This window comes from Prionailurus bengalensis, chromosome D3 (genome assembly GCF_016509475.1).
Source record: "Prionailurus bengalensis isolate Pbe53 chromosome D3, Fcat_Pben_1.1_paternal_pri, whole genome shotgun sequence".
NCBI lineage: Eukaryota > Metazoa > Chordata > Mammalia > Carnivora > Felidae > Prionailurus > Prionailurus bengalensis.
In genome coordinates this window covers 29,319,388-29,339,218 of record NC_057356.1, presented here as the reverse complement: position 1 = coordinate 29,339,218, position 19,831 = coordinate 29,319,388, and the positions used below count along the sequence as shown (strand labels likewise).

The window sequence follows — 19,831 nt, the reverse complement described above, 5'->3', positions numbered from 1 at the left end:
ATGTTACCCTAATCCCAATTTAAAATTTCCAGCACTGTTCCTTAACAAAAGTCACAGTAACTAATTCAAGACAGATGGTCCCAGGACAGCTGAGGGAATATTAAATATTATATCAAGGTTTTAATAGTATGGAGAAATGCTTATTTTCTAAAGAAAAGGGGAACTTTTAAAAGCCCGTAAGGACACAAAATCTTTTCAGGAATCTCTCACTCTCTGCATCTGTTTGGCTCTGAGGACACAGGCAGAGAAGAGCATGTGTCTGATAGAAAGGGGCCACCACATTCTCTCAATTGGGCTTCAGACAGCAAGGAGCCAGAATTCAGATGGAAAGATATATTTTCACATAAATTAGAATATGTGTGGTTCCTGAGTTCGGAGAGCAAGAGTTCACATAGCAGGAGCCTGGGCAGCAAGGTCACGTGATCATATAAACCGCATTTCTTACACTAAAAATTACACAGAAGAAAAAAAGAAGAAACGTGACAATCTATTGTTACTCTGGATGGCAGGCTGATGGATAATTCCTTTCCTTCTACTTTTCTATACATTCTATAAATTTTCTGTTTTTAATTACGTTTGTGATCAGGAAAAGAAAAGCAAGAAGCTTTATTTTTTTAATATGAAATAATCCCTCTTTTTAAATCAGCTATATGGGGCGCCTGGGTGGCGCAGTCGGTTAAGCGTCCGACTTCAGCCAGGTCACGATCTCGCGGTCCGTGAGTTCGAGCCCCGCGTCAGGCTCTGGGCTGATGGCTCAGAGCCTGGAGCCTGTTTCCAATTCTGTGTCTCCCTCTCTCTCTGCCCCTCCCCCATTCATGCTCTCTCTCTGTCCCAAAAATAAAAATAAACGTTGAAAAAAAAAATTTAAATCAGCTATAGGTTTAAATAATCAGAAACAAGCTTTAAAAAATTACAAATGTTTCTTATTTTTTAATAACTGTATCTAAAACTTGTTTCCTTCCTCCCCAGGTCACCCTTCCCTCTGGCCAGTCTCCCACCTGCAGATGTTGTCAATGGCAATGTCCCGGAGCTGCTCATACATGGAGGGTTGGCTCTTCTTTCCCGACATGACATTCAGGGTTGACTCAGAATGTTCGTTGGTTACACTGATTTTTATATCATTACCAGCAACTAAATGTAAAAATTCAAGTATGTATCTAGTTAAGCCTGTCATTTCCCATCCCCTTTTCCATAATTCAAAATCAAAATAATATGCTGATCATTTTTAGCTTATAAAAGCAACCCCTCTAAAATGATTTGAACAAACATTTCAGAAACAAAAGTGAGAAGAGGAAGGATGAAACAAACATGTTTAAACAAAGGGAAAAATATTTAAGTTGCAAAGTGATAAATATGTAACACAGCAATTTCTTAAGAAATAGTTCAAAAGTCCTGATGAGCACCCACAGGCACCCAGCCCCGAGGGTGAGACATGCCCTATCACCAAAGGTTACCTAGCTAACGTGCAAAACGGGTAAGGGTAGGGGGTGAGTGTGAGAGCAGGAGCCTTAGAGCCACAGAGACCCCTACTTGTCCCGGGGTCCAGGGAAAAGTCTTTCACCTGCTGAAGACTGGGTTTCTTCATCTGAAGGGAGAGAATAAAGCATCCACCTGCACAGGACTGGGTGGGATAAGCAATACATTAGAGCCCCAGCAGGTGTTAATGAATGCTAATGGTTACAGGTGACCAGATTTGCTCTGAACCTGTGCCATTGTTATAGAGACATGAAAATACACTCACAAGGCAGGGATAGGGACTAGCTGAGATGGAGCATGGACAGTTCCTGGCCCAGTGTCTGGGACACACTGGATTCATGCTTTATACTGCCTCAGTGACAGAGAGAGCTAAAACCCCTCAGTCATAGGAGTATATGCAAGGGGAGGGTGGAGGAAGGAAAGAACTGAAGCCTGGAGGGGGTCATGTAAGGAAAGCCATGAAGAAAGGCGTGAAGAAGGAATGAGCCAAAGTACAGTGCAGGATTGCAGCCCAGCCACAACCTCTCAGTCACAAAACGATGGTGGGCTTGCACACAGGTCATGTGGATCTTTTCTTGGAGCCTCAAGAGCACATGGCACGTAGGGACTGGAGAGATAGCTTTGGGTACAGCCATCCATTACCTGTGTGGTATTGACTGTGGCACTTATAGAGCTTCACCAGCACGGGGGATGGAACAACCAGGAAGTCCCGCAGAGATGGCGTCACCGAATGTACCACCACTGGGAACCTCTCACACAGGCGGCCCAGACCCTGTAACACACCATCGACCTGTCACACAACCCAGGTTGTGGCCGGCTGAGCAGGTCCAAGCAGTGAGACGCTGAATGCTTCAGATACACAAGTTTGACCAGAAACTTCCAAGGTCAAATCTTCCAAGGCCACTTTGGCCATGGGGCAAAACAAGACAGAAAAAAAGGAGGGTCTAGACTCTGCTCAGCCTAAAGGGAGATATATTGCTAAAGTGTGTCCATTTCTTTTGGAAACAAATTTAGGGGAGAAAGGGTATACAGTATGATTTTTGAACAATGGCAAATTCAGAGTTACTGGGGTTTGTATTTCAGCAAGATAAGAGAGCAGAGCTGGCACCGTAGACCTCAGGAGATGTCTTCAACACTTCGCCTGCGACCTTGGGAATGGCCCAGTAGATACAGGGCAGCCTCTTCACAAAGGAGTACTCAGTTGTGCCTGGAAATGACAGAAATCCCTGGCACACTGTCAGCAGTGACTCCCACTCATTGGTGAACTGTGTCCATAGCAGGCTCTAGTTCAAGTTCCTAAAGACAACAACAGCTCAAGGGTGCATAGGTGGCTCAATTGGTTAAGCATCCGATTCTTGATTTTGGCTCAGGTCATGATCTCATGGTTTGTGGGACTGAGCCCCGTGTTGGGCTCATCACTGACAGCACAGAGCCTGCTTGGGATTCCTCCCTCTCTCTCTGCCCCTCCCCCACTCACCCTCTTTCTCTCAAAATAAACAAATAAACATTAAAAAAAAAAAGACAATAGCTCAGACTCTGCTGCTGGTATGCTAATCAGAGCCTGAATGATGTAACAAGAAAGCTTTGTTGATGGGATCGAAGCTTCTCCAGTGTCAGTGAGACTGACCTGCAGACAGCAGATAAGCAAGGGCAAATGGGCAATGATGACTTTGCTGGATGTCTTAGACTGCAGCTTCTCAGACAGCTTGATGCAAAGATTTTCTGCACCTAAATTCAAAATCAGAGGAGGGTGTGGACAATTAGCAAAGGTCAATTTTACAAAATACATGTTCACCAATTAATCACATAACTAAAAGCCCAGAGGCATACTTTGTGCAGGCTTTATTAATAATAAGTGGTTACACCAAGAAGTATTTACAGGCAGGCATCCTTAACTGAAAACTCATCTCTGTTCCTTTTCTGTTGTGAAAACACCATCCTGCATTGTATGTGACTGCTCTCTCCTCTCTGCTGGCCCTGAGCCTCTTGTCCTCAGTGCTCTGCGCGTGGCAGCCATCCACAGTCTGCTACGTGCTTCCCATTCTGCTGTTCACCCTAGACAAGCACCTTTTCCTCCAGCACAGAGCTCCCACTTCATATAAAAGCCTCAAAAACCAGCAGGAAGCAGTGGAAAGAACACACAGGCCCTGTGGCCTTGCCCATCACCTCCTCCCATGTCCAGTTTCCTAAACTGTGGGACAAGACACCAGACATCTGGGGCACAGCAGACGCCAATGCTTACCTTGCTCATCCTTCACAGCCCAGACCATGAGGTCCACACAGGCAGCATTTGCCTGGCAACGCAGCTTGAGGGGGCTCAGCTCATTGTGGATCCGGTCTGCATCATGCAGAATCTTCTGAAGCTCCCCCTGGCTCGTGTTGAACTGCTCCAGCACAAAATCATGGATCTCCTTCACAAAGGAGGTTGGGAGGTCTGTGGGAAAGAGAGCAGGCATTGCAGGTGGAAACAAAACCACCAAAATTCAGGCAGCAGCTCTATGGTCCTTCTCTAACAGATACCCAAGAGGAGTAGGTCTGCCACTGGCTCCTTTGGTTTCAAGAGTGCCCAGTGGGAAGAGCTTGAATAGGCTGTGCTGCCTCTCGGCACACATGCCACCTGGCACTCAAAGAAAACAACCATTTCCCAGGGAAGTGAGAGCCATGTTGTTTTAAGCAGTCAATATACTAAAACCCATATGTATGAAACAGAGAAACTGGCATGTATCATCACAGACACTGGTCCAACTAACAATAAGAAATACTTTGGTGATTTTAAGTTTATTTATTTAATTTTGAGAGACAGAGCGAGTTGGGGAGGGGCAGAGAGAGAGGGAGAGAGAGAATCCCAAGCAGGCTCTGGGCTGTCAGCACAAAGCCCAATGTGGGGCTTGATCTCAGGAACCATGAAATCATGACCCAAGCCGAAACTAAGAGTTGGGACACTCAACGACTGAGCCACCCAGGTGCCCCAATTTTTTTTTTTTTACAAGAAGGTTGTTGGCTATTAGCTAAGGGCAAAATCTGGTTGCAGTGTGAAGAAGAGAATTCCCTGGCTACAGGGCTGGATCTTTGGGGTACCCAGAGTTCACAGCTTCTTCAAACTCTCATCCTTGGGGCCTGAAAAATCAGAAGAACCTCTGTGATGGGCACAAGTCAGAAGAGCCAAGGAAGCTGGCAACATGCAGCTCAGGTGGGGAGAGAAGCCTCGGGGTTCCTGGGGGTCAGGCTGAGCCCAGTCCCCTGCACCCTCATTTGTGAACTTAACATTCGCTGGGGCCTCAGCCAGACTCAATCCCAGGAGCTCTTAAAATTGAATTAGGAAAACAGCTAACTAGATTACAGTACATCTGCTTGACCGAATATTACACACTGATCAAAACTTATGTTGAGGGGTGCCTGGGTGGCTCAGTCAGTTAAGTGCCAGACTTCGGCTCAGGTCGTGATCTCAAGGTTCATGAGTTCAAGCCCTGCACTGGGCTCTGAACTGACAGTGTGGAGCCTTCTTGAGATTCTCTTCCTGTCTTTCCCCCTCTTGCGCTCTCTCTCTCAAAATAAATAAACTCAAAAAAGAAAAACTTATATTGACAAAAAGTGCTCTGTAACATAAGAATGCAAGAAAACATGTTTTAAAAATGTACTAAAGGGTAACTGGAAGGAAGGGCTAAACTTGTGTGTGTGCACGTGCTAAACTATTAAGACACTTTTTCTCTGAGTTACAAGATTATAAGTGCCTCATTTTCTTATTTTTTAACTTTTTAAGATATCTGAAATAGACACGTTGAATTATATACATATTCAGGTGATCAGGACACTACAATATGGCCATGTCAGGAAAGCTCCTGAGGAAATAAATCCACCAAAGAAGCTGTCATGGATGGTAAAAGGGGCACAGGATTAAGAGAGTTTTTTTTTCTTACTTGCTTTTTTCTTCAAATCTCAGTAATGTGACATGTTACCTATGTGTTTTTAAGTGGCCCCAGCAGAAAGGAAGCACAGACCTGCGGCAGTGGCCTGGAGCCTAGTGTCATCATTGTCACACGTGGGCACAAACCACCTTTACCTTTCATGTAGTACAGAGTATCACGTAGCATCTTGAACATGGCCACGTAGAGAGGGTCGCTGAATGTGGTGTAGTAGAGATCAGCACTAGGATTGGCCTGTGAGGGAGCAGAGGCACATGACCATGCTACAGAAACTCTCCCCTGGACCTCCCTTTGCCTTCCAGGGAGAGGCATGGGTATTATACCCCTGATGTAGCATTAGAGAGACAGAACGACCGTTTATCATGATTCACCACTTGGAACACTTGAATTATTCTCCTCACACTCTCAAGCATCAGCCAGAAGAAAACAACAGATAAACTCAAGCTATCCAGAGATGCCTATTGGGGGGCTTCTCCCTGCATCCCAGAAGGGCGAACCACCCTTCTGGGCTGAATGCTCACTATCTTTGGCCATCTTATGGGAAATGAAGAGAAAGACAATCAAGGGGCCACCAGACCGCTGTGAGATGATCTATTAAAAAGAACCGGCACAGAGCAAGCTCTCGGGTGGCAGCTGCATTGCCATTATGGGGACTAAACTGGAAACTCACTGACAAGCCTGTCTCTCCAGCCACCCGCCCTATCCCCCCTGCCCACCCCCCCCAAAAAAAAACACCCTTCCTGTTCTCTCCATGCACAAGTTCATGTCAGGCTGACCTCAGGGTGGCGCCCTCAAAAGGGACGTACCTCTATCACGCTGGCTACAACTGCATCCAAGGACTTGAGAACAGGCTCCTCCACAATCTTCTTCACCTATTAGGGAAATAGGATCGCATGAGGCACCTGATGAACACAGTGAGAGACAGGAATGGCAGCTCCTTCAACTAAAGAACAAATCATGCTGACAGATAAATCCACAGAACGAGCGTGAAAAATGGGATGGAAATGACTGGCCAGCAATATACTCATGATAGCTCCACATCAAACTACACACACAAAATGTCCTTAATTCTGCCATCACTTGGATGTGTTTTCTTGCCCTCGATTGGGAATAACATAAAAGCAGGAAAGGAACCAACTCCCTCAAATTTGCTGACATTAGATTTCCATTTCCAGAATGTGAAAGCATTCAGACTCGGCATCACTAACAATTTATCCAAACCTTCTCCCAGACATCAGGGACACCTTCACAGATGGTCCTCAGCCCTGATGACTCTGCCTCTTCCCACAGGCCTCATGCACTGGCTCATCTGAAGCTGCCTAGGTACTCAGAGTACAGCATACATTCTAACAGAAGATATTATTTCTACCCGGTCTCTGTACCAGCACTTAGTACAGAAAGGAACCATTCTGTCAACCACGGAACGTCTGGGTAAAAACAGCCTGCCACCCCCATGGTAGTACTTAAAGAAGTAGATTTTTTTTAATGTACAGACAATGATAAACAACATTCCAGGAGAAGAAATGAAAAATTGCCTAGAAGAAAAGCTAACCTTGAGAAATTAAAATATACTGGAAAAAATAATTTCCTCTATGAAGAGTCTGAAACATGCAGCCTTCAGTTGGGATTTTTGACATGATACTTGAAAGTCACTTGATCATCTGAGAAGGCCACCCATGCCATGTTCCATCTGGGACATGCAATTAGTAATTCATTGTGGCTCTATCCTCAGTAATTATTGCCAATGCTTTAATGTCTTCCTACATCTTCAGCCTAAAGCCATCCTTTTTGAGTGACTTCTGTTCACATGCCACACTGAAGGAGATGGCTGCTCTCTCCAGCACATGCTTTGTGCTTTCAAAAGTGTCATCCTTGTTCCCTCTCATTCTTTCCAAAACAGAAAATCCCATCTTTAGGGTCTGTCCCTGATAACATCTCCACCCCTACCTACCCACTTGAATCTATTTCGAAGCAACACAGCTCAATCATAACACCTTCAGAGTCCCTGGATCAAAGACCCATCTATTTTGGGACTGGGACAATGGCACCAATGTCTTCTCTGACTTCACTTCAGTGGTCATTCCTAGATACCCAAATATGAAAAATTTAGGTTTTGTACTGATCTAAAAAGAGCAGCGCATGGGAGGGAGTCAGGTGTAATAGGAACTAGACTGAGGATCAGACTCCCTGGGCTGAGCCCTACCTCTGCCCTTTGCCTATGGTTCCTTGATGTATTTGGCACTGACTGCCTTACCTCTAAAATGTGGATGAATGGCTGCCTCTCCCACACAAGTGCTTCAAGGATTCAGTGACAATATAGCACACAAATGACTCCACGAATACTACTCTCCTTCCTTCCTTAATCGAAAATTTATGACTTCTAACTGGTGTTCTGAAATACTGAAAATCTCCTAGTTTTTCTTAAAAAAAAAAAACAAACAAAAAAACACAGGCCAACACCACTAGCAATTTTACTGCTAGATGTATACAGGATCTCTTGTTCCACCAAAGCTTTCCTTACCAAGTTTAAGAGTTCTCGAAGCATTTCTAGTGGAATACTGAATTCCTTATAGGTGATGCCATTGAAAAGAGGAGAAACTGAAAAGCTGGAACTGATGGTGGAGAAGTAGTGATCGGGCTCCAGGGCACTCCCATCAGGTAAGCAAGACACTGGCAGAGGGGAGGAGAACCAGAAAATCAGTCATGTTAACAAACCACCAGAATACTTCCTCAAGCTGATCAAGCTGACTCCTCAATAACCAACAAAAGTGTACAGTTTGCTTTTGTTTATACTCCAATCCTTTGTTTTTTAATTAAGAAGTAAAGACTGGAGGGCACCCGGGTGGCTCAGTTAGTTAAGCATCTGACTTCAGCTCAGGTCATCTCTCACAGTTCATGAGTTCAAGTCCCACATCAGGTAAGCTTGAGCCCTGCTTCGGGTGAGGCCGCTTCTTTCTCTTTCTCTCCTCCCTAACTCTCTTTCTGCCTTTCGCTCACTTGCACCCTCTCTCTCAAAAAAAAAAAGGTGGGGGGTGGTAAAGGCCAGATTTCAAACACTTGGAGAGTGATGCCACCCGTCTTGGGGGGTGTTTCAGGTCAAAGCTCAGATATAATCACATCCTAGTATTTTCAACACAGACAATATAACTTAATGTAGGAAGAAAAAAATTACACCTTTTTAAAGGTTGACAGATGCAAACATTTGAGGTCCACAGGACCCCAAGGTATTTTACCACCAAAATTAGGACAAAAATGCATATTATTAGATGTTTCAAAATCATAAAAATAAAGTCAATCATTGAACACTTATGAATAAAGTGTCCACATGTAAGTGAAATCATGCTGTTTATTTTCTTTTATTTTCTCTCCATGTTTGGCTTATTTGACTTAGCATAATGTCCTCCAGGTTCATCCATATTGTTACAAACAGCAAAATCTCCTTTCTTAAGGCTGAATAATATTCCATTATAAATGTGTGTAAACCGTAAGATCATGACCAATAAATAAGGTAAGATGTTTGTGATCAGAGGGCATTTCCCATATAGACGCTATGAAATAAGGACTAAGTCCTGTGTGGCTGAGCTAGCCAGCGTGTGGTAGGCAGAGATGGAGGCAGAAGACAGGAACTGCACAGCCAAGGATCAAGGGTTTGGGATGTATGCAAAGGGAGGGGAAGGAGTCATTGAAAGTTTTTAAGCTGGAAATGAAATGATCAGATTGGGGCACCTGGGTGGCTCAGTTGGTTAAGCGTCTGACTTCAGCTCAGGTTATGATCTCACAGTTTGTGAGTTTGGGCTCCATGTTGGGCTCTGCACCAATGGCTCAGAGCCTGGAGCCTGCTTCAGATTCTGCATCTCCCCCTCTCTCTCCCATTCCCTGTCCCCTGCTCATGCTCTGTCTCTCTGTCCCTCTCAAAAATAAGCAAATATTAAAAAAAAAAAAAGAGAGAGAGAGAAAGAGAGAGAGATGATCAGATTTGTGGTTTAAAAAAATAAATAAATAAAATAAAATAAAATAAAATAAATAAAAAGAAATAACTCGTAGGGTGCCTGGATGGCTAGACGGTTGGCTCAGTTGGTTAAATGTCCAATTCTTGGTTTCAGCTCAGGTCATAATCTCACGGTTGGTGAGTTTGAGCCTCACTTTGGACTCCCTGCTGACAGTGCCCTGTTTCCCTCTTTCTCTCCCCCTCCCCTACTCACACTATCTCTGTCTCTCTCAAAATAAATTAATTCATGAAGGAAGGAAGGAAGGAAGGAAGGAAGGAAGGAAGGAAGGAAAGAAAGAAAGAGAGAAAGAAAGAAAGAAAGAAAGAAAGAAAGAAAGAAAGAAAGAAAGAAGGAAAAAGAAAGAACTCTTTTAAAAAATTCTTACAGCTCTGTGGAAGTGGAAGAGGGCCTGGAAAGAGGAGAGACAAAATGTAACAAAAATCAGAGTCAGGGCACCCTGGCCGGCTCACTCAGTAGAGCATGAGGCTCTTGACCTCAAGGTTGTGAGTTCGAGCCCCACATTGTGTATAGAGATTACTTAAAAATAAAATGTTTAAAAAAAAAAAAAAAAGAGGGGTGCCTGGGTGGCTCGGTCAGTTAAGCATCCGACTTCGGCTCAGGTCATGATCTCGCGGTCTGTGAGTTCGAGCCCTGCGTCGGGTTCTGTGCTGACAGCTCAGAGCCTGAAGCCTGTTTCAGATTCTGTGTCTCCCTCTCTCTGACCCTCCCCCGTTCATGCTCTGTCTCTGTCTCAAAAATAAATAAACGTTTGGGGCGCCTGGGTGGCGCAGTCGGTTGGGCGTCCGACTTCAGCTAGGTCACGATCTCACGGTTCGTGAGTTCGAGCCCCGCGTCAGGCTCTGGGCTGATGGCTCAGAGCCTGGAGCCTGTTTCCGATTCTGTGTCTCCCTCTCTCTCTGCCCCTCCCCCGTTCATGCTCTGTCTCTCTCTGTCCCAAAAATAAATAAACGTTGAAAAAAAAATTTTTTTAAATAAATAAATAAATAAATAAATAAACGTTAAAAAAAATAATAAAATAAAATAATAATAATAAAAAAGAAAAAAGAAAAGAAAGATCATAGTCAAACAGAGGCACTCAGGCAGAAAAGGAAGAAGGAGTAGTGTGCTTCCTGCGTTTCTTTGACAATGAAGTGCACTCCCAAGAGCAGGAAAATCATCTGTGGAACTCACCACTGAGGCAGAGAGGCTGGCACAGAGGCTGGCCTGAGCACCGCTGAGTGCCAGCCTGCATCTGCTGAAGGAGCACAGGAAGCTCACACAATCAGCTCACACCTGGGTGCACCCTAATCCTGAGTACTCACTAGAAGTGCTCAAAGCAGGGAAGCCCCAATAGAGAAGGACCCCTGAGTACAGAGAACAGAAGAAGAGCTGTTCACCAGGGAAAAAGAAGCCTCTGAGGGCACATCATGGCTGTCTTCAGATGCCCCAAGGACAGGCAGGTGGCCAAGGGGCTGTTTAAAGCCTAAAGGGATATATTCAACCACAAGTGATTCTCTCTGGGAGGAGTGGGAGTTTGAGTGGGTGAGCTTGGCCCCTTTACATTTTAACATACACATAGATAATAACAGGGTACATTCTTACACAGCCAAGAGATACTCTATGCAACACTGCCCATATTTATTTGAGTTCAGATTCTCCCCTCATTTTTTAAAAATTCCCTTCACATCTTTCAAGATCCTATTGAGAAATGCTTTTAATAATTAGCATGATCCAAAGATGGAATAAGTGGCATTGTGAGGCATGGCATTCTGGTTTCCCCACTTCCTACCACTTAACCTGAGTCTTACTTTCCTTGAAGATAAGGTAGAGGTGATTTTACCACATGTCTGACACTGTACAGGGCTGTCATATGAATCAAATTCAGCAAATTATGTGGAAATGCTTTTTACCCACAAAGCTCCATAAAAAGTACTACTCATATTATTGTATTTTTAAAAATATTATTTGCATACTTAATGACCTTCAAACAAAAAAAGAGAAGGACCTACCATTATTACTTTCACCTGAAAACCAGCGCTTTCCTAGGATAATTTATTAAAATTCTGATAGCAGGCACATGCGGTCTGTATATTATTTTCTGCACTTTTTTCCATATTTGAAATATTTTAAAATTAAATTTTAAGAAGTCTGAACAAAACTAGAAACTAAATGCCTTATAAAAGCTTGACTCTCTAGATGCACAACAGCAGAACACTAGTATTAGCATCTTTAATGTCACAAGAGCTCACAGTGAACCTGCCCGCCAAGTTACTAGGTCAATATTCTGGTCAGAAAGGTGAAGCCCACCTTCAAAGTAGTGAAAAGCAGATCCTCCAGGGGAGCTGGGAGGGGGCATCCCACGTTCAGGGCTGACCTGAAACACAAAACCACCTGACATATCAGAAAACGCCAAACCTCAGGCAGTTTTGCCTCAGACAAGGTCTCTGCCAGCCCAACATTTGTACCTCAAGTCCTAGTTCACACCTCACCTCCTCCCCGAAGCCCACCTCAGCTACAGCGTTCTCTACTATATATCATATGCCTAAATTATTTGTGCCTAGCCATATATTTTATACATCATTACTGAGATGAATTATTCTCAGCATTTGGTGTCTTTATCTTGTGACCATGAGTCAATTATATACTTCTTAAGGGCACCAACTGTCCCCCACTCAGAATAGAGCTTGGCACCCAACTGCTAGGAAACATACTTCATGACTAGGAGATTAAATCACTTCTAAATCTTCAATAGACAAAAGAAGCCTTTATTTTACAGAGATTTCCAGTGAGAACCTTTTCTGTTTTGTGAGTTTCCTTGAATAGCACGCTAGTGGGGTTTTTTTCCGAGTACTTCACAAGACCTGACCTCTTTGCCTGCCTCCCAGGAGCACAGCCCCACCTGAGAGATGCTGGACACGCTGCTGGTCTTCCTCTTCAGGGTGCCCTCCTGACACACTGTCAGCAGATTGCTGGGGAGGATGGAACGGAAGTCATTGAAAGATCGCCTCCGCACGCCTTCAAGCTCCTCAGGGACTCGGAGGGAATGAGGAGGGACTTTGGGGAACAGTTTTGACAGGAGAGACTCTTCCGTGTTGCTGTAACGCCCAAATGCTCGTGAGATTCCTATCAGGCATGGGATCGCATATTTGCAAAGGTATTCTAAAAGACAAAGAGAGAATGTTCCAATACCAGAAAGTTCCCTGGGAGAGAGCTGTGCTGCACCAGCTTGTAACACTGGCTGACATCTCACAACCTCCCCCTACCCCCAAGTAGGGGGTCAGAACAAGTCATAGCAACAGGTTAGCCTTAAGGGCTGACATTAACAACTTCAGACTACATCTCCATCACACACAGCTGCTCTTTTTGGGAGGTCTTAATCTGTTCATGGTACACTCAAATCAATAACACAGGTAAGTCTTGTTATCAGGTACCTTTACTATACTTAAACCATATATTTCTTCCTCCTGGGATTATATAGGTAACCTCATACTAGAGGCAGTCAGGCATGTTATAGGTGAGGAAACTGAGGCCCAGAAAGGGTGAGGTGACTTGTCTAAAGTCACCTGGCATTCAGGTAGCAGAGCTGTGCTCATGACCCCTATGTGACTTCTTTAACACACAACAAAGGCAAACTAATATAGGCAGGTTTCATCCATCAAGTACATAAATAGTAAAGAACAAAAAAAGAAGACTGGGAAAAGCAAGGGAAAAAATAATCACAAACCATTAAGGAAAAAAAAAAGCCTTGGATCTATAATCATACCTTTTTCTTGAATCTCCAAGGCCTGGCACATTCCCAAAAGAACATGCAAAACCTGCAAAAGTGCCTCTAAAATCTGTAACAGCCAAGGAAACAGAAAAGACAAACGTATAAATAAAATCGATTAAGTACCACAAAATTCATTCAGAATTGGAAGGATCTTTAGACAATATCTTGTCCAACCGCATATGTGATACATAAAACCCCGCATGACAGCTCTGCCAAGTGGCCAATCAGTTGACCTTCTAGAGACAGAAACTTGCCCTCCTGGGTTGGCAAAGAGCGCCTCCTAACTCTGGGCCAATGTTGTCCTCTGGGGCTTGTGACCACTGGCCTTGGAGCTACACCTTCCATATTTGAGAAACAGGTGATAGGACCCCAAATCTCTTTTCATGGTTAAATATCTCTAGTTCTTTTAATCCATTTCTTATGATTACAAGTCCTTCATGATCCTAAGTGCCAGCTTCTGATTTCACAGTAGTCCCATGTGTCAGAAACAGTCTCTAATTGTGGTGCCCAGGAAGATACATTAATATTCCAGGGATGCTGGGACTCCCCCTGAGTAATCATCAAACTCAACACAGATTCTAGCCTTCCATATACATGACATCAGCTGTTCGGCAGCCACTTCACAATGCTGGCTCAAAGAGCTCACTGATATGTAAAATACTTAAATCTTTTTTACACATGCTGCCAACTCTACTGATGTTGGTATTTTTCGCCTGTCACTGATGTCTACAAAAACTCAGGGGATTAGCTTTAGCTCATTATACTGGTCTCTGATTCCCAGCTTTGTATCATCTACAAATGAAACCAACTTCCTTTCTGAATTTTCATTTATGGCCCTGGCTCCTTTTGCTTCAGTGTATAGGGCAGACCTAGGGAAGACTCCTGCTGGGCCAGCACCCTGTCACCCTCTGGGATGGCCCTTTAGGCAGCTTTGCAAACTTTCCAAATTGTTTTTACCCTCAGCCCATATTCCAGATTCAGGATGTCAGGAGGAGTGTTTGTCTAAAGCCTGGATAAAGATCAACTAGACTGTATATACCTTATTTCCCTCTACTACCAGTCTTGGAAATCCCAGACAAAGAAGAGAATAAAATTGGTCTCATACAACGTATTCCTAATCAAAGCAAATTTCTGACATTTTGCTAATGTTAAATGATGCTGAGTAACATACAAAGACTTGAAAAGCAATGCTTTCTCCACTTTGTGTACTGAAGTTATGCCATCATCTTTAGCATTGACATTTTGATAAATGTTATTTACAGAAAAGCCCTTAATTTCTAGCCTAACTTTTGAAATAATGATACATGATTCTAGTAGATCTAGTTATCTCTTTAGCCAACTTACAAATAAAGAACGTAAACTAAGAAAAAAGAATGGAGAAGAATGTTAATGACAGAAATACTGACAATACAATTTACACTTTGATATGAAGAGATTTTAGAAATTAAAAAAGATACAAGGACTCAAAAAGCATAGCTAGCTGGGGATATTTAACATATAGACAAGCAACCAGGCACTCCTTGGCAGGTCCTGAGGATAGCAGCATATACATACTGATTTTTAAAACAAAAAATCTGATTAAGAAAAAGTTTAGATTATGATCGTATTCTTTGTTTAAAAAGGAGGGGAGTATGAAACGCATTTAAGTAACATTTCAACAAAATAAATTCAAACCAAAAAAAATTAGGGCACTTAAAATCTGGGTATAATTTCAACAATCTAGATCATTTCCTTCCATGAATGACTTCAATCTCCAACAGGGATTGTGAGCCATCAGGAAAGTCAGCTGCCTTGGCCTTGTGCTGCCTACCTCACAGAATTATGGGGAGGGCTGGATGAAAGAAGACTCAAGTGGTCACTGGGTATTGTTAGTATATATTTAACATTTCTTAGGTGTGTTAGTACAAAATAAATCAACAGAAACAACCAAATCACTTCAAAATTTTATTTACTCTTTTCTGTTACTTTGGGACTCTCTTTGATCATACAGAAATGCACTCCAACTCACCACACACTTACCTCATCCCGAAGTGAGGGGTCCCTATAAGCCACATCAGACAGCAAAGTGACCAAGCAGAAGCTGAAACTCTCTGCAACCGGGAGGGTGGCTGGAAGGCACACAGACATGAGTCAGATCATTACCACTGAGACACTGGGCTACACGTACTGGCCACCTGATTCAGTAAGTTCCCTTTCTCACAGGATCTGCCAAGGGACCAGTTTATACGGGTGGCTGCCCTCAGTGAGGTGAACCTGAAAAGAACAGATATGGGCCCAACATGTTTGCTGAGAAATACCCCTAATTTCTTTTAATAGAATGCTTTGGTTCAACAAAATTAAATGTTTCTGAGCCAGTTTATAGTTTGAGATTATACAGCTCTCTCAACATAACAGACTCCATTTTTTAATTCCTGACCTAAATTTCTACCTAGGGTGAGAAACCAATCTTGATAAAGTGTAAGAAATGGTATATGGGGCTACCTGTCAAATACCAATTACCACTACTTTAAACTGAATTGTTTATATTTCTTTTCTGCTTTATTTTGACAAATGGAGAAAATCCTAATAAGAGCTTCCAAAGATTTGCTCTATTCCTCATAAGTTTTTAAGCCCATCTACTACCGAGCCCCCTCATTGGGAGGTTCTCAGGAGCATGGACTCAAGGTTGGGAAAGGATCACTGTACCTAAAAGACCAAAGCTAACCAGTACTTCTATGGTGTGCACCTTAAAAATGTCAGAATCACTGCTGTGTAGATCCAATTGCTATTAAATATTTAATCAATTTTGAGCGTTGAATTTAATGAAGGACAGAGAGCTGCCCACTGATTTATGGATCTATTCATAGTACATGGCAGAAGACTGTGTTCACTTCCGTACTTATAATTTTAAGATGCAGATCTAGGTCCTTCTCAAACTAGAGTGTGATCAGGATCACCTGGAGGCTTCCTTGTCCCAGACTTCTAATTCAGCAGCTCTGATGCAAGGACTGAGAATCTGCATTTCTGACAAGTTCTGACACTGAGGCTGCTGATCCAGGAATGCCACTTTGAGAACTACTGCTCTAGAGTTTAAAGGTCTAAATCATACTGCCTTCGTAAAAAATAAAAGAGTGAAATGTTACCCAATAATTGGAGATTTATATATCCCTAACAATGCTTCAAATAATGCTAACACTTACATTCTAATAGGAGTCCATGTACATAGAAGCGGTATTTGTTTGGAAAGGAAAGAAAATAGAATCAACTTCTACTGGTATTCTACTTCTCCCCAAGTTAGATAACAATGGTTGACAGAGAGATGTTTGACTTTTTAGCAATGCTTTCTATCTAATCTGTAGACCTTTAGGGTGGGAGGATGAACGAAATAGGGGAAGGGGATTAAAAGGTACAAAATTCCAGTTCTAAAACAAATAAGACATAGGGATACAATGTACCACATAGGGAATACTGTCAATAATAAGTATCAACTTGGTATGGTGACGAATGGTAGCTAGATTTATCACTGTGATCACTTTGTAATGTATATACACCTCAAATCACTGTTGTATGCCTGGAACTAATATAATATTGTATGTCAACTATATTTCAATTAAAAAATTGTAGTGCTTTAAGTTTGAGGATACATGCATAATCTGGGGTCTGTCAGTTTTAGGCATAGTATGTTACCAGAAATGATGAAACCCAAAGAACGAGAGGACTAGGCTGAGGCAGGATGTTCATGAGATCAGCAAAAGCCACCCTTAGCAGGCTAAGCCCACCCAACAAATTAGGGCCGTGCCACCAACCAAAAGAACAAGGGCTTTCTTTATAGACACCAACCCCTTGCTTTGTCTGAAGGTGGGCCGCGGGTCTCACAGAGGGAGACTATAAGAAAACTTTGGTCTCCAGGGTTGTGATCTCTAAAATGTTGGTGGTGTTCCAAACTGATTTGGGAGTCTTGGGAAATCAATGTATGGGAATATCAGTGTTACAAGCGCTTAGCACAATGCTTGGCACATAGCAGGCTTATTACCATTCTTAAAGGTGCAAAATTTAAAACTCAGCCAACAGCAACAAAATGATAAACTATTTATTCTTTATAGCGGACATGGTGTTCAAATCCTGGACATCCATCTCACCCTTCCTTTTTGAGCAGCAGTGATGAAATCTGGAGAACTGGCCTCACTCCAGGAGTGAGCCTATTCATTGAAGGGTAAGAAAGACAGGTTCAGGGATGGGCAGGGGACCCAATTCTGGCAATGAGACATGAGAAAAGGTTCCCGCAGGTCTCCAAGTTCCTGTTCACTCCCAGAGTACAATACAAAGTCAGTTTTCTCAGCCTTGCCTTTGCCCCACCTTCACCATGGACTCTGGACAACAGTGAGTAAGCATAGCCCATGTTGCTGCAGGCAGGCAGCTGTCCCACAGCCAGGAGTGGAACCAGCTAGAAACACTGTACTTGATGCATTAACATGATTAAACACTTGATCTTTACAGACTGTGAGCATACATGTTCTTCCCTGAATTCAGGGAAAACGTTATACAAAATTACCTCTGCCTTTCCGAGCTGTGCTTTCTTCTACCCAATACACTTTCGGAAGACCTTTAAGCAGTCGGAGAAGGTAAGGAACCACGGAATCTTTATGCTTAAAAAAAAAAAAAAACACATTTAATACAAATGTGTGGCTGGTAGCTTTTTAGTACTAAGCCTAAAGCAAAGCATACACATCCAAATCATCTCAAATATGGATGGTCCCATGGCATTGCACCCTTCCTATTTCCATGTGGTGGCAGCAGGGGGCGTCCGAGGTCATCCCATAAGCCTGCACTAGGTGCCTAAGGGAAGGGCTACAACCTGCTCTTCTGCTCTGAATGTCCAGCCTGGTTCTGGCCTCCTCTGGACACTGGGCCCCTACGAGGGCCTCTCCAGAAGGTATGTGTGAGCACACACTCTCAAAACTGCCTCAGTAAGAGTATTCAGAAAGCCCTCAAGCCTTTCAGTGGGCCCCAGGATCAGATCCTCTGGACTGAGGGAAGCTCACAGCCAGAAGCTTTTAAACTTGGTGATACTTCTGTTATTCATGGCCTTTGTCCCCTTTTCTTTTTTTTCTTAATTTTCTGCTTCATGTTTCCTTTTGCTTCTCTCAATCTGAGCATTAGACTTAATAGCCATCGTTAGCCAATACAAAAACTACTTTCTTCTAGTTTCCAAACTAGCCAGTCAACATGTAACTTCACAATCTTCTATGACTGGCTCTTTTGGCTGTTTCCCTACTTATAACTGCTCCAGTTAAGGATTAGGTAAGTGTGCTCCTGAGAAGAGGAATACCATTTGGTTCTGAAACACTGATAAACACATGTGGTGATATTGAAAACACGACTCCACGGGGTTCCTGGGTGGCTCAATTAGTTAAGCATCTGACTTCAGCTTAGGTCATGATCTCACAATTCTTGGGTTCAAGCCCCACATCGAGCTTGCTGCTGTCAGCATGGCGCCTACTTCGGATCCTCTTTTTCCCTCTCTCTCTACCCATTCTCTGCTCATGCTCTTTCTCTCTCAAAAAAAAAAAAAAAAAAAAAAAAAGAAAACATGACTCCAAATTCTGTGACACTCCAACTGAAAGGTGGAGTCAAATTCACTTCCTCTAGAAAATGGGCTGCCTTAGTGACTTGCTTCTGGTGTTTTTAGAAAGTACAGCTGATCCTCGAACAACAAGGGTTTGAAGTACACGGGTCCCCTTATATATGGCTTTTTTACAGTATTGTAAATGTATTTTCTCTTCCTTACAGTTTTCTTAATAACATTTTCTTTTCTCTAGTTTATTGTTTTCAGTAAGGCTTCTGGTCAATAGTAGGCTATTAATAGTTAAATTTTGGGAGAATCAAAATTATATGTGGATTTTCAATGGCACAGGGGGTCAGTGCCCCTAAACCCTACATTGTTCAAGGGTCAGCTGTGGTATAAATGAGACTGACTTCCTAAGTTAGGTTAAAAAAGCAGTGCAGCATCCATCTGCCTTTCTCTCAGGACACATGCCCTTGGGACCCAGACACTATGTTGTGACAGACAGACACGGGCGCCTGGGTGGTTCAGTTGCTTGAGCATCTGACTTCGGCTCAGGTCATGATCTTGCAGTTTGTGGGTTCGAGCCCCACATCGGGCTCTGTGCTACCAGCTCAGAGCCTGCAGCCTACTTCAGATTCTGTGTCTCCCTCTCTTGCTGCCCTTCCCCTACTCGCACTCTGTCTCTCTCTCAAAAATAAATAACCGTTAAACATTTTTAAAAAAATTTTTTAAAAAGGGGTGCTTGGGTGGCGCAGTTGGTTGGGCGTCCGACTTCAGCCAGGTCACGATCTCGCGGTCCGTGAGTTCGAGCCCCGCGTCAGGCTCTGGGCTGATGGCTCAGAGCCTGGAGCCTGTTTCCGATTCTGTGTCTCCCTCTCTCTCTGACCCTCCCCCGTTCATGCTCTGTCTCTCTCTGTCCCAAAAATAAACAAACGTTGAAAAAAAATATAAAAATAAAAAAATAAAAAATAAATAAAAGTGATTCTTGATAATGATAACAATAAATAAATAAAAGAGTCTGTATTCAGTGATTAATCATTTGCTTTAATTAGCTTTGGGAAGTACTAAAAAAACAAAAAACAAAAAAAATGGCCACATCATTTTCTATTGGAGCCACAACATTGATTTT

General features: G+C 43.1%; 1 protein-coding gene across 2 annotated transcripts in view; it reads right to left on the bottom strand.

Moving 5' to 3' along the window:
• The window catches only part of PI4KA (phosphatidylinositol 4-kinase alpha), a 113,818-nt gene that overhangs the window by 77,637 nt on the left and 16,350 nt on the right, over window positions 1-19,831 (bottom strand). For both annotated transcript variants that reach the window (XM_043558196.1, XM_043558197.1), the window contains exons 3-14: window positions 17,689-17,782; window positions 15,177-15,265; window positions 13,152-13,224; window positions 12,288-12,547; window positions 11,696-11,762; window positions 7,921-8,069; window positions 6,206-6,271; window positions 5,537-5,633; window positions 3,719-3,910; window positions 3,104-3,204; window positions 2,119-2,248; window positions 999-1,131 (exon numbers count right to left, since the gene is read on the bottom strand). In XM_043558196.1, coding sequence (XP_043414131.1) covers window positions 999-1,131; window positions 2,119-2,248; window positions 3,104-3,204; window positions 3,719-3,910; window positions 5,537-5,633; window positions 6,206-6,271; window positions 7,921-8,069; window positions 11,696-11,762; window positions 12,288-12,547; window positions 13,152-13,224; window positions 15,177-15,265; window positions 17,689-17,782 — 1,451 coding nt within the window. The remainder of the gene's footprint in view (window positions 1-998; window positions 1,132-2,118; window positions 2,249-3,103; window positions 3,205-3,718; window positions 3,911-5,536; window positions 5,634-6,205; window positions 6,272-7,920; window positions 8,070-11,695; window positions 11,763-12,287; window positions 12,548-13,151; window positions 13,225-15,176; window positions 15,266-17,688; window positions 17,783-19,831) is intronic.